This window comes from Sminthopsis crassicaudata, chromosome 3 (assembly GCF_048593235.1).
Source record: "Sminthopsis crassicaudata isolate SCR6 chromosome 3, ASM4859323v1, whole genome shotgun sequence".
NCBI lineage: Eukaryota > Metazoa > Chordata > Mammalia > Dasyuromorphia > Dasyuridae > Sminthopsis > Sminthopsis crassicaudata.
In genome coordinates, this window is record NC_133619.1 from 24,872,261 (window position 1) to 24,892,407 (window position 20,147).

At 33.7% G+C, this 20,147-nt stretch overlaps 1 protein-coding gene across 1 annotated transcript in view; it reads right to left on the reverse strand.

The window, feature by feature from the left end:
• WDR49 (WD repeat domain 49) overlaps positions 1-20,147 on the reverse strand; it is a 183,617-nt gene that overhangs the window by 18,575 nt on the left and 144,895 nt on the right. The window contains 3 exon segments of the mRNA XM_074307675.1: positions 1,981-2,127; positions 3,103-3,212; positions 14,073-14,245. Of these exon segments, the coding sequence (XP_074163776.1) occupies positions 1,981-2,127; positions 3,103-3,212; positions 14,073-14,245 (430 nt within the window).

Below are 20,147 nucleotides of genomic sequence, written 5' to 3' on the forward strand. Positions count from 1 at the left end.
GCCTATTGACCTTATTGGTTATATCAATAACAAGTTTCAAAAACTATATGTTATAATAATAGATGCAGAAAAAGTTTTAGGTAAAATGCAATATTCATTCCTATTTAAGATACTTGAAAACATAGGTTTATAGCAATGGATATTTTCTTAAAATTGTATGAAGCATCTACCTAAAACCATCAGCATGGATGATTTATAATGGGGATAAGCTAGAAGCTTTCCCAATAAATCAAGAGTGAAATAAGGATGCCCACTATCACCAATATTGTTCAAAGTTGTATTAGAAATATTATCAAGAGCAATAGGAGAACAAAAGAAAAAGGAAGACATCAGATTGGGTAATGAAATAATAAATGATTTCTTTTTGCAGACAATAGAATGATATAGCTAGAAAATTCAACTAATGATTCAACTAAAAGTCAGTGGAAACAATTAACAATTTTAGCAAAGTAGCAGAATATAAAATAAACCACCAGCTTTTCTATATCAAAGAAGAGATAGTAAAAGATATCCCATTCAAAATGAATATAGTATAAGATACCTGGTCGTATACATACCAAAACAAGCACAGGAACTACATGATTATCATTACAAAATGTTCTTTATACAATTAAAGTCAGATTCAAATAATTGAAAAATTTTAAAATTTTCAGGGATAGGCAGAGCCAATATAATAAAAACAACCCTTTTACCTAAAAGAATTTATATATTCAATGCCACCCCAAATAAATTACTAAAAAAATTTTGCTAAGCTAAAAAAATTAATAACAAAATGCAAAATTCCTACATACATAGATATAAAACATATATGCATGTATATGTTTTATATCTATGTTATATATCATAGATATATCATATTATATATGTTATGGCTATAAAACATATATATATATTTTATATCTATGATATATTATAGATATCATATATATGTATATATATGTACATATATATATATATATATATGCATATTTGTGTAATGGTAGCTTTCTAGGGCAGGGTAGGGAGGAAAAGAGAAAAAAAAATTAAAATACATAGCAGAGACCAAAAGAAAAGTTAGAAGGAAGTGTGGGAAAGCAGAATATCTGAAAATGATGTGTCATATTTATTACATTTTTTAAAGTAAATACTAAAATGGAAACCGTGATTTTATATTGAAACCTCTTATGTTGAGCTATGTACTTAGAAATGTTTAAAACCCCATAGTAATATTATCTGTTATTTATTCATTTTGTTAAACATTTCCCAATCCTATTTTAATCTAGCTTCACTCAGAAGTTTTGCTGACCAGCAGTTTGACTCCTCTGATCTTGAACTTTCCATTATTACATAGAAACTATTGTCTCCCTCTTTGAAACTCAACTGGAGTTCCACACATTAGGGGAAAGAAAAATAACTTTGAAATCTAAGGAAGATCAACACCTTCTTTCAGACATATCTTTTGTCAGAATGTTCAAAAAGTTACTTCTATTTTCTAAATTGAGCTTTCTTATCCTATCATCATACTTCTCTACTAGTAGGGTACAATGCTTCAAAATATTCCCTTAAGTATCCTCTAGAAATAGCATCTGACATGATGAGAACAAGATCAGAGCATCAGAAACCAGTCTTTGGCTTTCTCTTTTGGCATTTCTTCTTCTCTGGTCCGCTAGATTTTGAAAATTAATTAAGGCGATTTGGGAGAAGATGGCTTATCAATGGCAGAATCATAATAAGAAATGTTCAGAGAGTCCTGACTTCTGAAAAGTTGCCAAATAAAATGTTTCTGCCTCAAATCTCAGCATGGTTCAACAGGCCCTTGGCTACCCTTTCAGAAAGCATGCATCAGCAGCCTGAGCTGTCTTAGCATCTAACTTTGCATCCCATTTCACCTTAACCCACATTGCTATGAATCAATTGTTTTCTTTCTTTAATTTCTCTTCTTTTTTAATGAGGAGGGCATCCTGAAGAGAATAACAATGATACAAGAATGGGAAAACTTACTTTCTGCAAATGAGGCAATCTCTTGGTTTTTAGGGCATCCCTCCTCTGGTTTTTCCCCCAAGTATTTCTCAGGATTGACAAGGAAATCAGGTTTGTTCACCTCTGCCACCTCCTCCAGGGCTCCAATGTGTAATGACCTAAATGTACCTTCCAAACAATGGAATTTTTAAAAAATCATTAAGTTCCCAGAATCAAGAGGATTTTCCATTCAAGTGAACTTTTCACATCTAGTCTTCCTTAGCATTTGCAGCTGCAGTGCTCAGTAAACTCTGTAAACACAGCTGGGCCAGTTGAATCAGTGGACTTTTTTTTATTCAAAGGGACCAAAAGGCGGCAAACACTTTCCATTCATTTTTATTTTTTTATTCCTTAGTTATGTTCACATAGAAACAAGAATTCTATCTCATTGGGTTATTTCCAATTTCTTTTTTATTCTTAAGAAATAGAGTTCTTTGTGTAGTCCCTTTAAAAGCTAGAGAAATAAGTTCTTTCTTAAAAATAGAATGAAGAAAGGTCTGAATTCTTTAGTTTTGCTGGAATGTTAACCAAGGTGGCTCTATCATATTGAATATCTGCACAAGGTGATGAAAATCCATTTTAATTATGTCCATAAAAATGATTCAGATAAAAAAGAGAGAAATTGAGCCTTCTACTTCATGTGATAGAAGATGAGGGAAAGGAAATAAACAAAGGCTTAATTCAAGATGTCATTCTGTACAATTTCTAGTTAATGTTATCAAATAATGGTGGATCTTTTTATAGCTCAGGCCAAATTTTCCACATAACAACTGATTTTTCTGAAAGTGAAGTTTCCCTCCGTCATAAGCAGAGAGAAGATTGGCAGTGGGAGAAATCACATTATTATAGGCTGTGATGTGAACCATAAACCAGTTCCCATCTCAGTCCCTAGAGAAAATATAGCTCAGTATGTGAAGATGACCTTTGTTTTGACTTACTTTTTGCAATTCTTTTCTAATCATCAGTAAATCCACTGGCACTTCATCACCGGATCGATCTCCAGCATCTTCCAGTACTTGGCACATAATAGCACTTAATAAATGCTTGTTAACTGAAGTCTGGGTTCCTAAAGATGAGAAGGATGTGCTAATACTAAGTACTCACTTGATGACTTTGGTATCAATCCACCATGGCAGAATTCATATGTTTTTTTCTTGAAAGTTATGCTTTCTTTAGAGCTTGTGCAAAATTTTTTATTTTCCTCTAGGTTGAGCCTGGACAAAATAATCCATTATGAGATAAAATATTAACTACAAATGAAGAGTAACAACACATTCTCAGTTTCTAAGGATGTTTGCTATTTCAGGAATCAATATTTTTTAAATTATCTTGTTAACCCTGTTTGGGTACTATTATTTAATATCAGGCAAATCCTTTTTTAGAAGAATATCAGTTTCATTATCTGTAGAGTGAAAGTAGTTATTTTAAGTGATTTCTGAGGGTCTCTGTCAACTTCTATAGTTCTATGATTAAAGTATTTGATTGTAAGCTATATTCCAAGACTACCCAATGACTCTGAACTCTTCCAGATAAAGTTTAATTCTGGGAGATGACTAATAAAAGTAAATATCTCTTTTTTGGATCTTTAATCCCAAACTCCATGATTAATTCCAGAGATAATATCAAAATAAAGCTTTGAAATAATTTATATCTTGGCTTACTCAAATATGGGTAAAAGGGTCCTTCAGCTCTCCCATAAGTGTTCAAAGTAACATATGTATTGTGTAACAGAGATATAAAAATAGACAAGATACCCAATAACATAGATATAAATATAGATAAGACACTCAATGGCTCACGAAAGCTCATAAACAGATATAGAAAGCATAGGACACACTCAAAAAGCTAATAAACCATCCTTGGAAGAGAATACAACTTAGAGGAACAATTGGGGCCATGCTTTGACATTGAGCAATGATAGAAAATGAAACACATTGATAGATGTCTTAAAGAAACACATAGGAAAAAAAAAAAGAATAGTGCTCATCTATATAAACCAGGATGAAATCATTCATAGAAAATTAGACAATATCTCTGAACTTTAGGGTGGGGACAGGGTGATATATGCATTTTAAATTTTCTAGGAAGTGTGATCGCAGAATCTAGTTTTCTAATGACAAAGGGGAGATTTAATAGGGTAGCCTTACGATTGACTTGGGGATGGCTCTACATTTGTGATTCCTAAATTAGAGATGCCAAATTTGGGCATCAGAATATCTAGGAAAAAAATCACTCACATTGTTACTGGGTAGCAGGAACACAGTTTCCCAAGAATTGGTATATGATTTCTCAGAGAAAATAAACATACCTTGGGGGTGCTGTATAAATAATTCATTTTTCATCAGATCTACACACATTGAATGATTCATTTTAATAGCAAGGGAGTGGGAGGTGGGAAGGTCCTAATCTCATCTTCCATTCTCCATGCTATGACTTCAAGCTTTAGCTACAGGTACCATATGGGAAGTCTTTGCTTTTCTCCAAGACTACAAGTAGAATCCCATAGGTTATCCTCTCTTTTTCAAGAATGTTCAATACCTAAACTCTCTAACTTGGGGAATCTAAAACTTGAGAATATTCTCTAGTCAACCTGAAAGAGTAGAGCTGCCCAAGAAGTAGTAGATGAGATTCAAAGAACATACTAAATAAGAAATTAAAATCTATATTTTCCTATCCATATAACACAACATTAATGTTCAAGAACATTGTCCGATTGTCTATCAACTATCCTCTCTTCTATGGGATAGGGAACTTCCTAGAACCCTGACTATTCATGAATTTGGAGACAATGGACCTATATTGAGTGCTTAGTATTGCTAATTATTTTTATTATTTTTATTTTTATTATTTATTATTTTATTAGTATTGTTAATTATTTTCAACCCCATTTATATTTTTCTCATCTTTAAAATGAAAGGATTGGAATAGACTGGATGATCTTCAAGATCCCTTCCCCATCTTGGATGTCATGACTCCTTCGAAGGTATCACCAGCCCAATGGAACGGTATGAACTGATACAAATTCTACCCAACTCCATGACAGGAAGATCAACTAAAAGAGTAAACCCACAACGTAATTGTTTGGAGACAAAGAATAAGTCATTCATTTATTTCCATAGAAACCAGTTATTTGGAGGAACAGGAAGTATGAAGCAGTAGTCAGAATTGTATGTAGTAATAGTAGCAGCAGCAGCACTAGTGGTAGTAGAAGTAGTAACTGACATTTATATGGTACTTTAAATTTGTTAAATTGAGTCATATCTTTAGGGAGATTTCCACTTATTTCTGTGCTAATGAGCACAATAATAGATACCATCCTTCCTATATATGTGTTCTATTTGGTTCTCAAAAAATCCTCCTGCTGGGTAATAAAGACATTATAATGATTATCATTATTAACCCTGTCTACAATGGCTCAGAGAAGTTAAGTGTCTTACGCATAGTACAAAGTTAATAAAGATCAGTAGGCATCCCTCCATTCCCTAAACCATGGTGCCTTTCATTATTGTTTATTACCATCTGCATGTCTTTCAATACTTGAAGGATTCTTAATTTTGCGATACTCCTCCATAAAATAGCTCCATGTCTTAGATGGTTTTCATAAATTTGATAAGGGTAGAATGAGGATCCTTTGCCCTGAGCCCCAGCTTCTGGTGAGAATGGGATTCTCTGAACTTATCTAGACTGAGTCTCCAATATTCAGGGGAAGTACTCAGGCTGGGCAAATTTTATATCTTCACAGCTGTGTGTTCAACTTTCTGAATTTCAATATCATGCCACGTACCTTCAAGTTTCTTCATCACCCCATTTTCTAGCTCTTTTTTTGTATGTTGTCTTCCCCCATTAGATTGTAAATTCCTTCAAAAAGTGGACGTTTTTGCTTGTGTGTGTATCCCCAGTCCTCAAAGAATTGCTGGTGTTTAATAAATGTTTACTAAATACTTGCTATCTTAATTTATTTTGTCCAACAGTAGGCACATAACTTATTACCCAATCAATCAATAAGCTCTAACATTAATATGTGCTAGGCATTAGAGTTACACATCTAAAAACAAAATTGTCTCTGTCCTCAGAAATTTTATATTCTAACATAAGACAATGGGCACCTATAGATAGATAGATAGATAGATAGATAGATAGATAGATAGATAGATAGATAGATAGATAGATAGATAGATAGATAGGAACAAAACAGATATTTTTAAAAAGTGTAGGGCATCATTGAATCGGTTAGGGTAAAATACCTGCAGCTGATGCAAAGGTGAGGAGGGAATACTTTTCAAGCATGAGGGATGGCAAATGTTACCCACTGGGATATGAAACGCCATGTGTAATGAGTAACAGGAAGGTGAGTTTGGAGAGACCAAGGAAAGTGTGAAGGGTAATAGATGATGGACTTTGAATTATAAAGTAAAGAGCTTTCAATACTAATAGACAAGCTTAGATTTGATCCAAAGATAATAGGGAACCCCACTACAATCTATTGAGTAGGGTAGTATCTTAGTCAGAAAAGTATCATTTTAGCAACTGCATTGAGGGTAGATTATAATGGAAAACAACAACTTTAAGCAGGGTAAACACAAAAGAGGCTCTTGCAATAGTCCAAGTAAGCGGTGAAAAGAGATCAATTCAAAGCCTTCACAGCTTGGTAGGAGCTACCACAGTTGGTGCTTTACTGGAATAGATTTTGGAATCCCAAGTCACTTCGGTGTCATAGTGGACCTCAGCCTAAAATATTTACAGAAATGTCTGATCTAATAGCATGAAAGGAAATATGATTTAAAGAAACAAATTTTAAAGAGACCTTTGAACCTCCTAGAGGATAAAGAACCTCCTCTACTTTCTATTCAACAAATGGAAACCTAGTCTGTCCTATATTGGGAAAACACAATTGTCAGAAAGTTTCTTTAACATATTTTAAATCTGATTATTTGCAATTCTGCCCAATGCTCCTAAATGTGTCCCCAGGACCGAATATATCAATTGGGTCACTGGGAACAAGTAACTTCACAATTATTAGCCTTAGTTTCTTCACTTGTAAATGACAATGATATTACTTGTACAAAAACAAGCATTACAAGGATGTTGAATGGAAAGCACTGTGTAAAACCTACAAAATCTTATAGAGATGTTTGAAAATGATGTTTGAAAAGCATTTGCAATGATGCATTCATCAGTGTAAACCTGGCCATGCAATCCACAAAGCCCATGTGTCAGGATACTACCAGTCATACAATCAGTTCTATGAAGAAGAAAGTCTTTGTCTGTTTCTTCTCCATTCCTTTGTCTGTTTTTTTCTCCATTCTATCAATTACGTCTTTTTTGGGAGGTGAGAATACAGGAACATGAGAGCAATGATGGATCACTTGATATATAAAGGCAAGGCTGCAGCCTCTCAATATTACAAACATGCAGAATGACTGTGCTAACAACGCACACAATAGGTGCTTGTTAAAGCTTTGTGGATTTGCCATAGAATCCAAAGACAATTCTACATCATCACATGAGATCTGCTCTAATTAAGGGGTGGGCAGTATTAGAGAATCCTTAATGGCTTTCAAATTGCCATCGGTCCAAGACTAGTATAACTTAGTACCCCACTGCAGTGCCACAGTGATGTCAACATGACTGCCAGACCAGGCTGAAGGAACTCTTGACCTGACCACAGCACAAAATAAGCTTCTAAGGTTCAACTATCATAGAGAATAGGGGCTTCTGCCCCATTCCCACTCACCATTCAAAACTCCTCTGCCAGGGGTCCTTCTCTATCATATAGAGAGTCAGCTCAGATTTGTACTCAGATGTGGGTTTGAAATCTGACTATCATTTAGCAGTACCATGTGACTTTAAACAAGTCATTGATCCTTCCTGAGCCTTCTTTATTTAAAAAAAATATGAAGTTGAATAAAATGACCTGCAAGTCTTTGATCTGTGATCTAATAACTCTCTTAGTATTCCACTACTGTTGCCAAGGTCAGGAGATTTGTCTTCCCACAACCAACCCAAAGTTGCTAGGGTGCCATTTTTCAGACTTAATTCTCAATGACTCATGCAGACATCACAGCCTGTCATTTGTCACACATTCTACAGACTGTTATTGCTACAGATAGCTTGCAAAAGTCGCCTGTCATTTTCCCCAAAGTTTCATTTCATCTTTACCTATGACTTTAAAGATGGATTTCAATCTTTTGTGTATTTCTCTTTCTGTGTATTTATCGACCTTCAAATTTTATTTGCTGACCATATCTCATATGATGTTTTGGTAGGATAAAAAGTTGCTTAAATTTTTAAACCATTCAATCATATTCCCTTCTGATACTACATAAATTTGGGGTGTTTTTAATGATCTCAATAGTCTTTAAAATTTCTGCCTCAATGTTCCTTCTCTCTCATCTAAATGGGCTGGAATTAACTGAAGATCCTTTATCAATCATCAATGCTAAATCTTTTAGCCCCTCAGCCTTTATAGTAACATTTTATGGAGGCAATCCCTCATGCTTATAATATATTCCCACCTGGCCTCCACCTCTTAGAATTCTATCTTCAAGATTTAAGCCATATGTCATCTTTTACCAAGCACTTTACCAAGACCTTGACCTGGACTTTCTGTTGCTGCTATTCTTTCTCCCTAAAATATGTAGGATCTATATGTCTGCTCATTTGTTTGCGTTATATAATGGATGTATAATCTACAAGTGAAGTGGCTGGTTACCATTTCTGGTTTTGAATCTCCAGTGGCTAGCACAATGTTTTTATGCATGCTTTATTAATTAAATTAAAGTAAAATCAAAAAATTGAATTGAATTTGAAGTAAAACTTAAAAAAATATGAGAGCTATGTTCTCATAGTTGCATATCTTTGATGTACAAGAGGACATGTTCTAGTTCTCTTGTTCTCCCTTGTTTCCAAAAGCAGACCTGGATTCATGGAGAAGTTACAAATTAGTATATTTTACTTCAAAATAATAACAGTAGAATTTTTCAACAATGAATATATTAACATTTAAAAGAATGTGTTCCAAAGAGGAGACTGTAGAAATGAATTTGGATCACAATAAAACATTCTCACTTTTTTGTTATTGTTCGCTTGCATTTTGTTTTCTTACTCATTTACTTTTTTAATCTGATTTTTCTTGTGCAGAAAGAGAATCATATAAATGTGTTTATACATATTGGATTTAACATATATTTTTACATGTTTAACATATATTAAATTGCTTGCCATCTGGGATAGGGGTGAGGAGAAGAGGGAGAAAATTTGAAACACAAGATTATTCAAGGGTTAATGTTGTCAAATTATCCATGCATATATTTTGAAAGTTAAAAGCTTTTAAAATTAAATAAAAAGCAAGAGTATGTTTCTTTCACTGGAGGAATTAAATCAGAGGAAGAATGACTTGTGGTGCTGAAGAAGAGATTTTCTTTTATGGGGTTAAAAACTTGAATTAAATGATCTTTTAAGTTCCCCTTCACCCCTATGATTCCAAGCTCATTTAAGTATGCAGACCCTTACAAAATGTATGACCCTGGGCAAGTCACTTAACTCTGTTACCTCAGTTTCCTCATCAGTAAAATGAGCTAGAGAAGGGAAATGACAAATCACTCCAATATATTTTACCAAGCAAATGTCAAATGTGATTACAAAGAATCTGACATCTGAACAATAATCTTATTGAAAATATTCCAGGTTTGCAAAAATTTTCTGTTAGTTTAGAAATACTACATTTTTTATGTCTTACATCCTTATCTAGCATATTGTTCTGGTTTGCATTTTATTCTTTTTCCAGAGATAGGGTATTCCACTTGCTATATGCAAATGTTGGAAATGAGAGAGTTGCATTGTATTTTTAACTCAATTACTAACTTACTTTGAGGCCTTTCGGCAAGATTTTAAAGAAACATACTAATCTTCATATGTTTCTCTAGATTAATAGTTAACATCCTTTCCACCTATTTTCTAGTTAAATTATTATAAAATACTTTGAACACCATGGAAACCAGACACTATTTGTATAAGTAGAGAGGAAAATATTCAACCAAGTTTTTTTTTTTTTTTATCCCAGGAAAAAATTATGAGGATTTAAGAAGAGAATATAGTTTATTTTTTTTTAAAAAATGTTCATTTCTTTTCTTCTTTCTTTCTTAAATACTTTTATTCCTTTTATTATTGAACATTATTTTTATTCAGTTCAATTTCATTAGCACTTTTTAGGGGCAGCTAGGTATTTCAGTGAATAGCTACCCAGATCTGAAAGGAACATTTGAATTCAGATCCGGTCTGAGACACTTACTAGTTGTGTGATAGTGGACACACAATGTCTGCCTCAGTTTACTCACTAAAATGAACTAGAAAAATAAATAGTAAACCATTCCAGTATCTCCACCAAGAAAACCCCAAATATGGTCACAGAGAGTCAGGCATGATAGAAATAATTAAATAATGATTTCATTAATGCCTATTGTATATTAGTCCCTGTTATGTTCAAGGGATGTAAATTTTCCTGAAATGACAAAACTCCTTATCTCACAGAAATAACATTATTTTCTATTATTTCTCTTGACTTCCCTCCAAACTTTTCTGTTAATTATTTATCATATATGTCTTATCTCATTATTTCTAAAACTTCTCACATTTCTTTTTTCTTTTCTTTTTTTGAGTGGTATAAGAGCTAACAAAGTTCCCCCCCTTGAATTAACAGCCTTGATTCAATAAAACAAGAACATTTTTCAGAATTGTATTTTCTTACAATAAGTGATATCCGGTTAACCCCCTTAGTACTTGCTTCTGACAATAAAAGATGTTACATGTTTGATAATTTCATTGAACTCAAACTATATAAATAAGCTTCCTGGTCACATTTCAGGAAATGATGACAGCTGTACTAGGGATTCTTAGTCATTTGTGAACTCTTGTATTTCATCTTTTTTTTAAAAGAATTTTTAAAAAGAAAAATATTACCTCTTTGCATGCTACAAATACTTCTTGTCCTTTGGCAAGATAACCATTATTAAAAGCAGGCATTTATATTTTGCAAAAGAAAATGTATTATCTTATTATATTAATTGATATGAATTAAACAAAGCTATTGTATAAAGCAATTAGTGGTAAATATTATATTAAAAGGTTTCATCAGATAGCATATGTTGATGAAGATTAGGATCTGAGTGGGAAAATATTATCAGCATATTTTGGGGGGAGTTTCAGTAAGTGGCTTATTATTTCCAGCTAAAATTGGTGCTAGGAATGAATAAATATAGCATTTAAGGAAGAAACAAGCATCTAATAAGTATTATATACCAGACATGGTGCTAGTTGTTGGTGATTCAGAGTCTAAAATTAAACTACCTCTGCCCTCAAAATGCTTTTCTTCTTAAGGGTGAAACTATATATATATATACATATATAAAGGGTGAAACTATATATATAGTTTCACCCTTTATATATGTATTTAGATAGATAGATATGTATGTATGTATATAGATAGATATGTATGTATGTATATAGATAGATAGATATGTATGTATGTATATAGATAGATATGTATATATGTATATAGATAGATAGATATGTATGTATGTATATATATAGATAGATATGTATGTATATATATGTATGTGTATATATACGTATGTATATATATATTTATATGTGTGTGTATATATGTATATGTATGTATACACACACACACACACACACATATATATATATATATATATATATATATATATATATATATATATATATATATATATATATATATATATATATATATATATATATATATATATATATTGGAAGAGAGGTCAAGTGCCTTCAAGCTTCTATCAAATAGCAGTATACAAAAGGAGTTTGCTCACTGGGAATTCCCTATACCAAAGGGGAGAAAGGTATGGTACCATTTACAATCTGTTCCCCCACTTCCTTTCCTGTCATTCTTTTTAAACTCTGGATTCAAACTTCTAACCTTATTCAGTTGAAACAGCTCTCTTTAAAAATCACCAATCATCTCTTAACTGCCAAGCCCAATGGTTTTCCCAGCCCTTAGCATTCTTGGACTCTCTACAGATTATGGCACTGTCCATCATCCCCTTCCCCTTGATGTTTTCTTCTCACTACTCTCTTGGTTTGTTTTCAACATGACTAATTCTTCTTAGTCTGTTTGGTCACATCCTCGTTCAACTTGTTCTTTATAACCAGGGGCTTGTCCCAAAATGTCTATCCTGGATCTTCTTTCTTTATATATTTTTTACTTGTTTATTGCATCAATTCTTATTGATTGAATTATTTCTATTCAAATAACTCTCAGATCACCTACTTTCCAATCCCTTAAAGTCCTAATCTAGGTTGCATTTGTGATTGCTCACTCTTCTTCCCCCCAGAGTCAATTCTTTGATTAAGTGCTGTTGATCCTTCCTTTGCAACACCTCTCTCTCTCTCTCTCTCTCTCTCTCTCTCTCTCTCTCTCTCTCTCAGTATGTCTCTATGTCTCTTTTTGTCTCTGAATATCTCTCTGTCTTTTTTGTCTCTTTTTATCTCTCTGTCTCTGGCTGTCTCTCTGTCTCTTTATCTTTGTTTCTATCTGTCTCTCTGTCTTTCTGTCTTTCTCCCTCTCCTCAGGCCTTCCTGTACCTAGAGACACATCAATATTGAAATTAGGCCAATCAATAACCTTCGAATGGCATCTAAGTGTCCAAATGAAAAGAGGAGTCAGTCACTCAGTGAATCACACTTTACTGTACACTCATTTTAAGAAATTGCTACAGCCACCCCAAGCTTCAGCAAGTACCACCCTGATCAATCAGGAGTGATCAACATCGAGACAAGACTATCCACTCATAAAAAGATTATGACTTGCTGAAGAGTCCAATGATTTAGCATTTTAGCAATAAAGTACTTTAATTAAGGTACGTGCTTTTTTAAACATAATGCTATTATAACTTAATAGACTATAATGCAGTATGAACATAACTTTTATGTGCACTGTGAAACCAAACAATTCATGTGATATGTTATTGCGATATTTGTTTTTTTGCTGTGGTCTAGAACCAAACTGTTAATATCTCCAAGGCATGCCTGTGAATGTCTGTACCTCCACACTTCCCTGACTTTCTTCAAGTCTAACCTAGAATAGGGGCAGCAATTAGGTGTCCATGTGTAGATTGTAGGTTCTGGAGTTAGGAGAATCTTACTTCACATCCAACCTCAGACATACTAGACATACAGACATACATACATGACCCTGGCCAGATCACTTAACTCCATTGCCTCAAAGAAGAAAGAATAAGAAGGAAGAAAGAAAGAGGAGAAGGAGGAGTAATGAAGAGTTATGGGGATAAGAAGAAGGAAAAGGAGAAGGAGGAGGAGGAAAAGGAGAAGAAGGAGGAGGAGAAGGAGAAGAAGGAGGAGGAGAAGGAGAAGGAGGAAGAAAATGAGAAGGAGAAGAAGGAGGAGGAGGAGGAAAAGGAGAAGAAGGAGGAGGAGGAGGAGAAGAAGGAGAAGGAGGAGAAGGAGAAGGAGGAGGAGGAGAAGAAGGAGAAGGAGGAGAAGGAAGAAAAGAAGGAGAAGGAGGAGGAAAAAGAAAAGTCTCAGCTAGAATCAATCTTTGGCAAGAAACCTTTTCTGCCCCACCTCCCATCCCACCCCATAATGCTAAAAAAAAAAAAAAAACTCAACTTTTCAGTAGAAAAGGAATCTTTCTATAAATTTTCTGTTAAGGGAACTTTTTTCTAATTTGAAGCAAATAGTAATGGACACAAGGAGGGGGAAAGGAAGATGCCTTGTGTGTTCATGGACAAAGCTCAGTGTTATTTAGGAATTAACTAAACCAATCTGGCCTCAGAGTATGTGCCAATCCATCTCCTCAGTGAGTCCCACTAGAGAAATAAAGCTATACCTAATGCCTACATAGAATTCTGTCCATTTTAGCCTCTCTCCCAAAGGACTGCATGCAGAGGATGGAGTAGGGAGGGGAAGGGGGAACTATTCACTTACTCTTTCTTTCTTGACCTACAATATACATCAACAGGCCTGTTATTAAAATAATAAAAAAAGATCAAATCTGAAAACTGACTTACATGCTGGTTGAGTCACCTTTAACCTTCATATCAAATCCAGTTTGTTCCATGGAGACCAAAAAAGGTTCTTCCTCAGGCAGTAAAGCTTTTGCCCTCGGGACATCTTCCACCACTGGAAATTCTATATCTTTTTGAGGAAGGGGGATATTATTCTTAATTCTCCAGTGTTCCATCTGCAAGGATGAAGAAATTAGCTTGAACTGTGAAAATTAAGTTTCTATTCTTGATTTTTTAAAAATTCTTCCAAGCAAGATATACCCTTGTACACATAAGAAAGCTTATTTTTTTTAAAGAGGGGGAGAGCAATATTGATTTTCTGACAACTGTTTTCTTTCCATCTTTCCTATGAAGTGGTAAATCCCTCTTGAAAACCATTCCAGATATTGATGTTTTTTTTTTCAAATTTATGAATGATTTTTACAGACTGATCATATTTCTTTTAAGAAACCAATTGTTTTAATGTCCTTTGTCTATGTCATATTCATTTCTTGAAAAAAGAAACGTGCCCCCTTCCTTCCACATTGAATCCATCTTTGTGATATTGAAAAATAATTAAGGGGGCAGCTAGGTGGTGTAGTGGATAGAGCACCAGCCCTGAATTCAGGAGGACCCGAGTTCAAATCTGGTCTCAAACACTTCCTAGCTGTGTGACTCTGGGCAAGTCACTTAACCCCAGACTCAGGGGGGGAAAAAAAAGAAAGAAAAATAATTAAGTAAAAATATCCAATAGTTACATCAATGGATACTGTAACCAAGATTTTGCCCAAGTCATTCCTGATCTTTCTGCTACTGAGGAGGGAGCAATATTTCATAATGTGTCCTATAGAACCTTCCCTGATTTTTTAATTACTTAATTTTCTTTGGGTGATCTCTTGGCTCAGATTATTGTATTCTTTGTGTAGGATTCTTCAGTTTCTGCCTATTTCATTCTGTGCTTGCCTGTATATCTGTCATATTTCTCTGAATGCCTCAAATTCACTATTTCTGCCTGAACAATAATATTCTCTTATTTGTGATATAATAGGGACTAGTCTTGTGGGTTCTTGGCATAGGAAACTCTCTGGAAAAATGCTGATTAGCACCTTCTCAGTAACTTATTGTCTTACATGGCTATCTAGCGTGCTGATGGGTTAAGTGATCTGCCCACCCTGCCAAAACAAATCAGAGATAGGATTTGAACCTTTGTCTTCCTAGCTCTGAAGCCAACTCCAGCCAATGTGGCTCATCGCATCCCAACTTTGATACACCATTGCTTTAGTTTTTCAGACATACCTCACTTGATGAGCATAGACTTTGTTATTTATATCTCTTAACAGGAATATTCATTTAGATACACCATTGCTTTGATTTTTCAGACATTTCTCAATTGATGAGCATGTACTTTGTTATTTATATACCTTAATAGGAATATTTGTTTAGAAAAAAATCATAATTTTAGAAAAAAAAACAGTGATTAAAAACCTTAATATGGGATCCACATTGTAGACTCTAGTCATGTACACATGGCATTTTAGGATGAAGACTGATCTTCTCCTTGTAAAGTGTACCCTTCAGGGTTTCCTAAGATTATTTCCTTTTTGACTATTATAATGTTTCTAATGGTTCCAACTATTATTCAAGCTGATGCTCATTCCATCTCACTTGAAGGAAGGAAAAAAAAAAACTTTTGGCAGTTGTCTCAATTATATTTAAACTAGTGGATAAACCATCCTTATTTTTCTGACTTCAAACACTAATGAGATCATTAACTAATGCCAAACAATCTGGACTATCATTTTCATAAACTACTTTTCATTCACATGCAGGAAAGCTTAGGGCTATTTAGTTACACAGACATGATAAAGATAATAATTTGCAATAAATGATTGGGATAGAATGTTACTTTCAAGTAACTCCACCTGAGGGGATTTAACTCCCTCCGCCCCTTGTCACACACATATGTGCATCCAGGTATACACACTTGATTATTTAAGAGACTGCAAAGAATTTGGGGATTTAAAAAAATGGAGTCTTCAGAAATCCTGAAAATAAGAAATCCTTAAATGTGAAATGAACTGATTTTCAGTTCTTCCACATAGCTCATTAGAGTTTCTGAAATAATTATGAAAGTAAGTAATTTGGCAGTAAAAGCCATAGACTTTGGGTTCAGAAACCTTTCTCCTAGTAAGGAGGAGAAAAAAACAAAGGAGTTAACAAGGCAAAAAATGCTTGTAAGTCCAATTTATTTAGCTGTCCTACATTCTAAAATAACTTTACCCATGAAGACAATATTTTTCCTTTGGTGTGGAAAACACAGCATAGCCAAGGTAAGGAAGGAGGGAAGGAGGAAAGGAGAGAAAGAACCATATTTGAGGAGAAAAAAAGCTGCTAATGGTTTTCCTCTAATTCTATGTTGAAAGTCCTGACTTTCTAAAGAAAATTTAAGGCTTTGGACTTCCCTATAAACTAAAAGATGTGAAGTCCACTCTTCTTCTTATGGAGATAGGTGACACTTATTTGAGTACTCTAGAGAAGTTTTACAAGCACACATCCAAGCAAAGCCATGCTTGATAGTACCAGATGCAACCATTGGACCAGTGAAACCAGCAGAGATCAAACCTCACTGAGATTACATGCCACATCTACATACTGGGGAGAGGTACATACCTTACAAAGAGAAATTGAACTATTTTCTATTTTTAAAAAATACTACAAATCACATCAGACCAACAGGAAACAAGCCAAGAAGGATCCATGAATAAAGCATTAATGAACCAGTAACAACAGAGTTTTGAATTACACCTCCATGAATGTCTTTGGTCTTATATATTTACAATGTGTGTGCTCACATGAATGTTTTATGGATACCCATGTTCCTTACAAAGTATCCTTCTGTACATGTTCTTTGATCATAAATATATACTCTTTTGTGCTCTATTCCACACATATTCCCCAAGTAAGCCTGCCCTTTTGTGGGATGATATATGCTTCTGGAAAGAATAAATACAATGTTTACGGAGGAAACCTTTTGAAAAATGTAATTTCTTTAAATCTCTGATTTAGCAACAAAAGAAATGTAGGCTCTGAAGTTCAATGTCCACTAAAACTAGCTTTCTTTAGAATCATTTATTTTTTTTATTTTTTTTAATAAAGTATCTTTCTAGGCTTCTCCAAAATACCAGTTTCCACAAAGGTAAAGTATCACTGTATTATTCACAAGGAGATTTGAGCCTTTGTATTTACATCACAATTCATTTTCTGTGTAAAACTATTCAAACTTTATCTGAAAAATGCTTCTTTATAAGAAACTGCTATGAATTTTTATGTTATCTGCTGTTCTTGTAGTTTCCAGAATCTAGACACCAGTACCTGGAATTGTTATTTCTTCTTGTGAGCTGATGATGATACAAGAAGACTGAGAGGCCGTTGTTGTTCTCTGACCTCCCTACTGAGAGGCTGTTGTGTTGTCTGACCTCTCTCCTCCTCCCTCTGCCTCCAATTTATTTCATTCCCAGTCCACAAGCAACACCTGTGTCAGTAAAGTCTGCCCCGTAACTCCCTCAAGTGTCATAATCCACAGCTGCTGAGGCTCTTGGAGAACTGACCTGCCCTTTCACCTAGGCATGGTTCTTAACAGTTTTATTTTCAAAAAGTTCTTTTTCTACAAATATTATATATCAAAATATTTACCTTGAAAAGGGATAATGTCTTATATGTTTTAATAATTAATATAAATCTTTTCTCTTACACAAAATAGCTTTGTTACATATCCTCTTTATCACTAAGTTACACCATGTGAAAAGGTATTCCTTTTATATTAGCTGAATGTTAGATTTCTTGGTCATTTTTGGGGTGACTCTAAAGCAGGAAGTCACACTTATATTGGTACCCCTAATACCTAATACTGATTTTGAAATATAGAAAGCGCGGGGTATCTAGATGGTTCAGTGGGCAGAGTGCTATCCCTGAAGTCAGGAGGACCTGAGTTCAAATCTAACTTCACACATCTAATACTTCCCAGCTGTGTGATTGGGCAAGTCAGTTAATCCCAATTGCCTCAGCTAAAATAGAAATATTAATATATGTATATATATATAAAGTGCTTCATAAATACTTGTTAATTAATTGATTGACCTAAGAGTGTCCTCTGAATGACTCATAAAAAGAAACATATTAGTTAAGATTTACGAGCTATGTTTTTATAATAATGTGTATTTCTGGTATACCTTGAGCCTGGGGTAGCTTTTGTGGGAAGATCCACATATGAGATACACACAAATTATCTTTAATCAAAAATAATTCTATATTTCTATATTTGGCCAAATTGGATATGAATTATATTTGAACTTGACTGGAGGAAATATTGACAGTAATTTTTCTTTTCTGTGGATATTAATCATTACCACCAGGACAGAATTGATTCTATACAATGTGTAATTAATGGGACATGAAAAAAAAAGTTTTCAAAAGAATTGTGGATTATTTTTAAAAAATCAAACAATGTGCCAAATAATTAATAAGAAATGCAAATCAAAACAACTCTCACCTCACACTGAGCAAGTTGTCAAAAACAACAAAATAATCAATATTGATGAGGCTATGAAAAGAAGCACACTGATGTATTGTGGTGAATTTGTACAACATTTCTGGAAAGGAATCCAGAATTACACAAATAATGTTACTAACAGGCTTATTCCCTTTGACGGGGAAATTCCACTGCTAAGTATAGCACCCCAATGAGGTCAGTACCAAAAAGCAAATCCCTTATGCCCCAAATTGTGAAACAGTACTTTGGGGGAGCAAAGAATTGTAAATAAAGTGGATATCCATTGAATAGGGAATGAATAGGCAATTATGACATGTGAATGTAATGAAATATTACTGTAATGTAAGAAGTGACAAACATAACGAATACAGAGCAGCACAGAAAGACCTCCATGAACCATACTTGGCACAATACCTGGCACAAAGCAGCAGCTTTAATAAATGCTTATTCATTGCATTATTTACTGACTAAAAGTGATGCAAAATACAGTAAAAAGAGACAAAGGAGCAATACACACAAGGACTGAAATAATGGAAATGGAAAGGATAACCATACAACAATTAAAAAGAAATGTTGCAAAATAACCAGGAATAAACATGTCCCAGAGAAGAGCTATAAAATGTCTTCTCTCACTCCCACATTCAGACTCCTTTGCAAAGATGACAGATTCACAACTAGGGAATACTGCAGATAATGTCAGATTTTTAATCTATTGATTTTTATTGATTTTTCCCTCTCTTCTTTCTTCAAAAAAAATTTCTTTGTCTAAGATAATAGCTCTCTTGGAAGGATAAAGAGAAAATCAAGATGGATGGGAGACAACAAAATATACTAATAAAATTTATTGTTTAAAAATGATACCCATGAATTGAGGAATTACTAGATAAATTATATGAAAAAATATAGAATATTATTGTGCCATAAAATTATTAACATAAAGAATTCAGCAAAATATGGAAAGACCTATATGAAATAATAAAAAATGAAGAAAAGGGCAACAATAGAATAATATTCATAATTAAAGTGATTGAAAAAATATATAATCACATCATAAGGCAATATAATAACCTGCACCACAATACATGTGAAAAAGGAAATATGAAAAGAATATTTGACTCGGATGAATTGTAATAATCTTAAACCCAGAAGAATGGGTATGAAATATACTCTTATCTCTTTTTTCCAGATGCAGAATGTTGGATACACTGTCTGACATGGTTCATATGTTGGTCCATTTAGCCTGTTTTTCTTATTTATAAAGATATATTTATAAGGTATTTGAAAGGAAGTGAATCAAGAAATTACTATGGAATAAAAAATTGATAAAACCTAAAACCAAAACAGTAGAGCTAACTTGTGATTATAATTATCATTCATTCCTTCGGTAATTATTATGTACCTATTATTTAACTTCATTACATCCCATAGTAATTTACTAAGTTGTTAAAGCACTACAAGGTACTATCCAAAATGCTGATGATAGTAATATTTCCCAAGTTTAAGGAATTCAGTATTTAATGAGGGGAGAAGAGGATGTAGACAAAGAAACT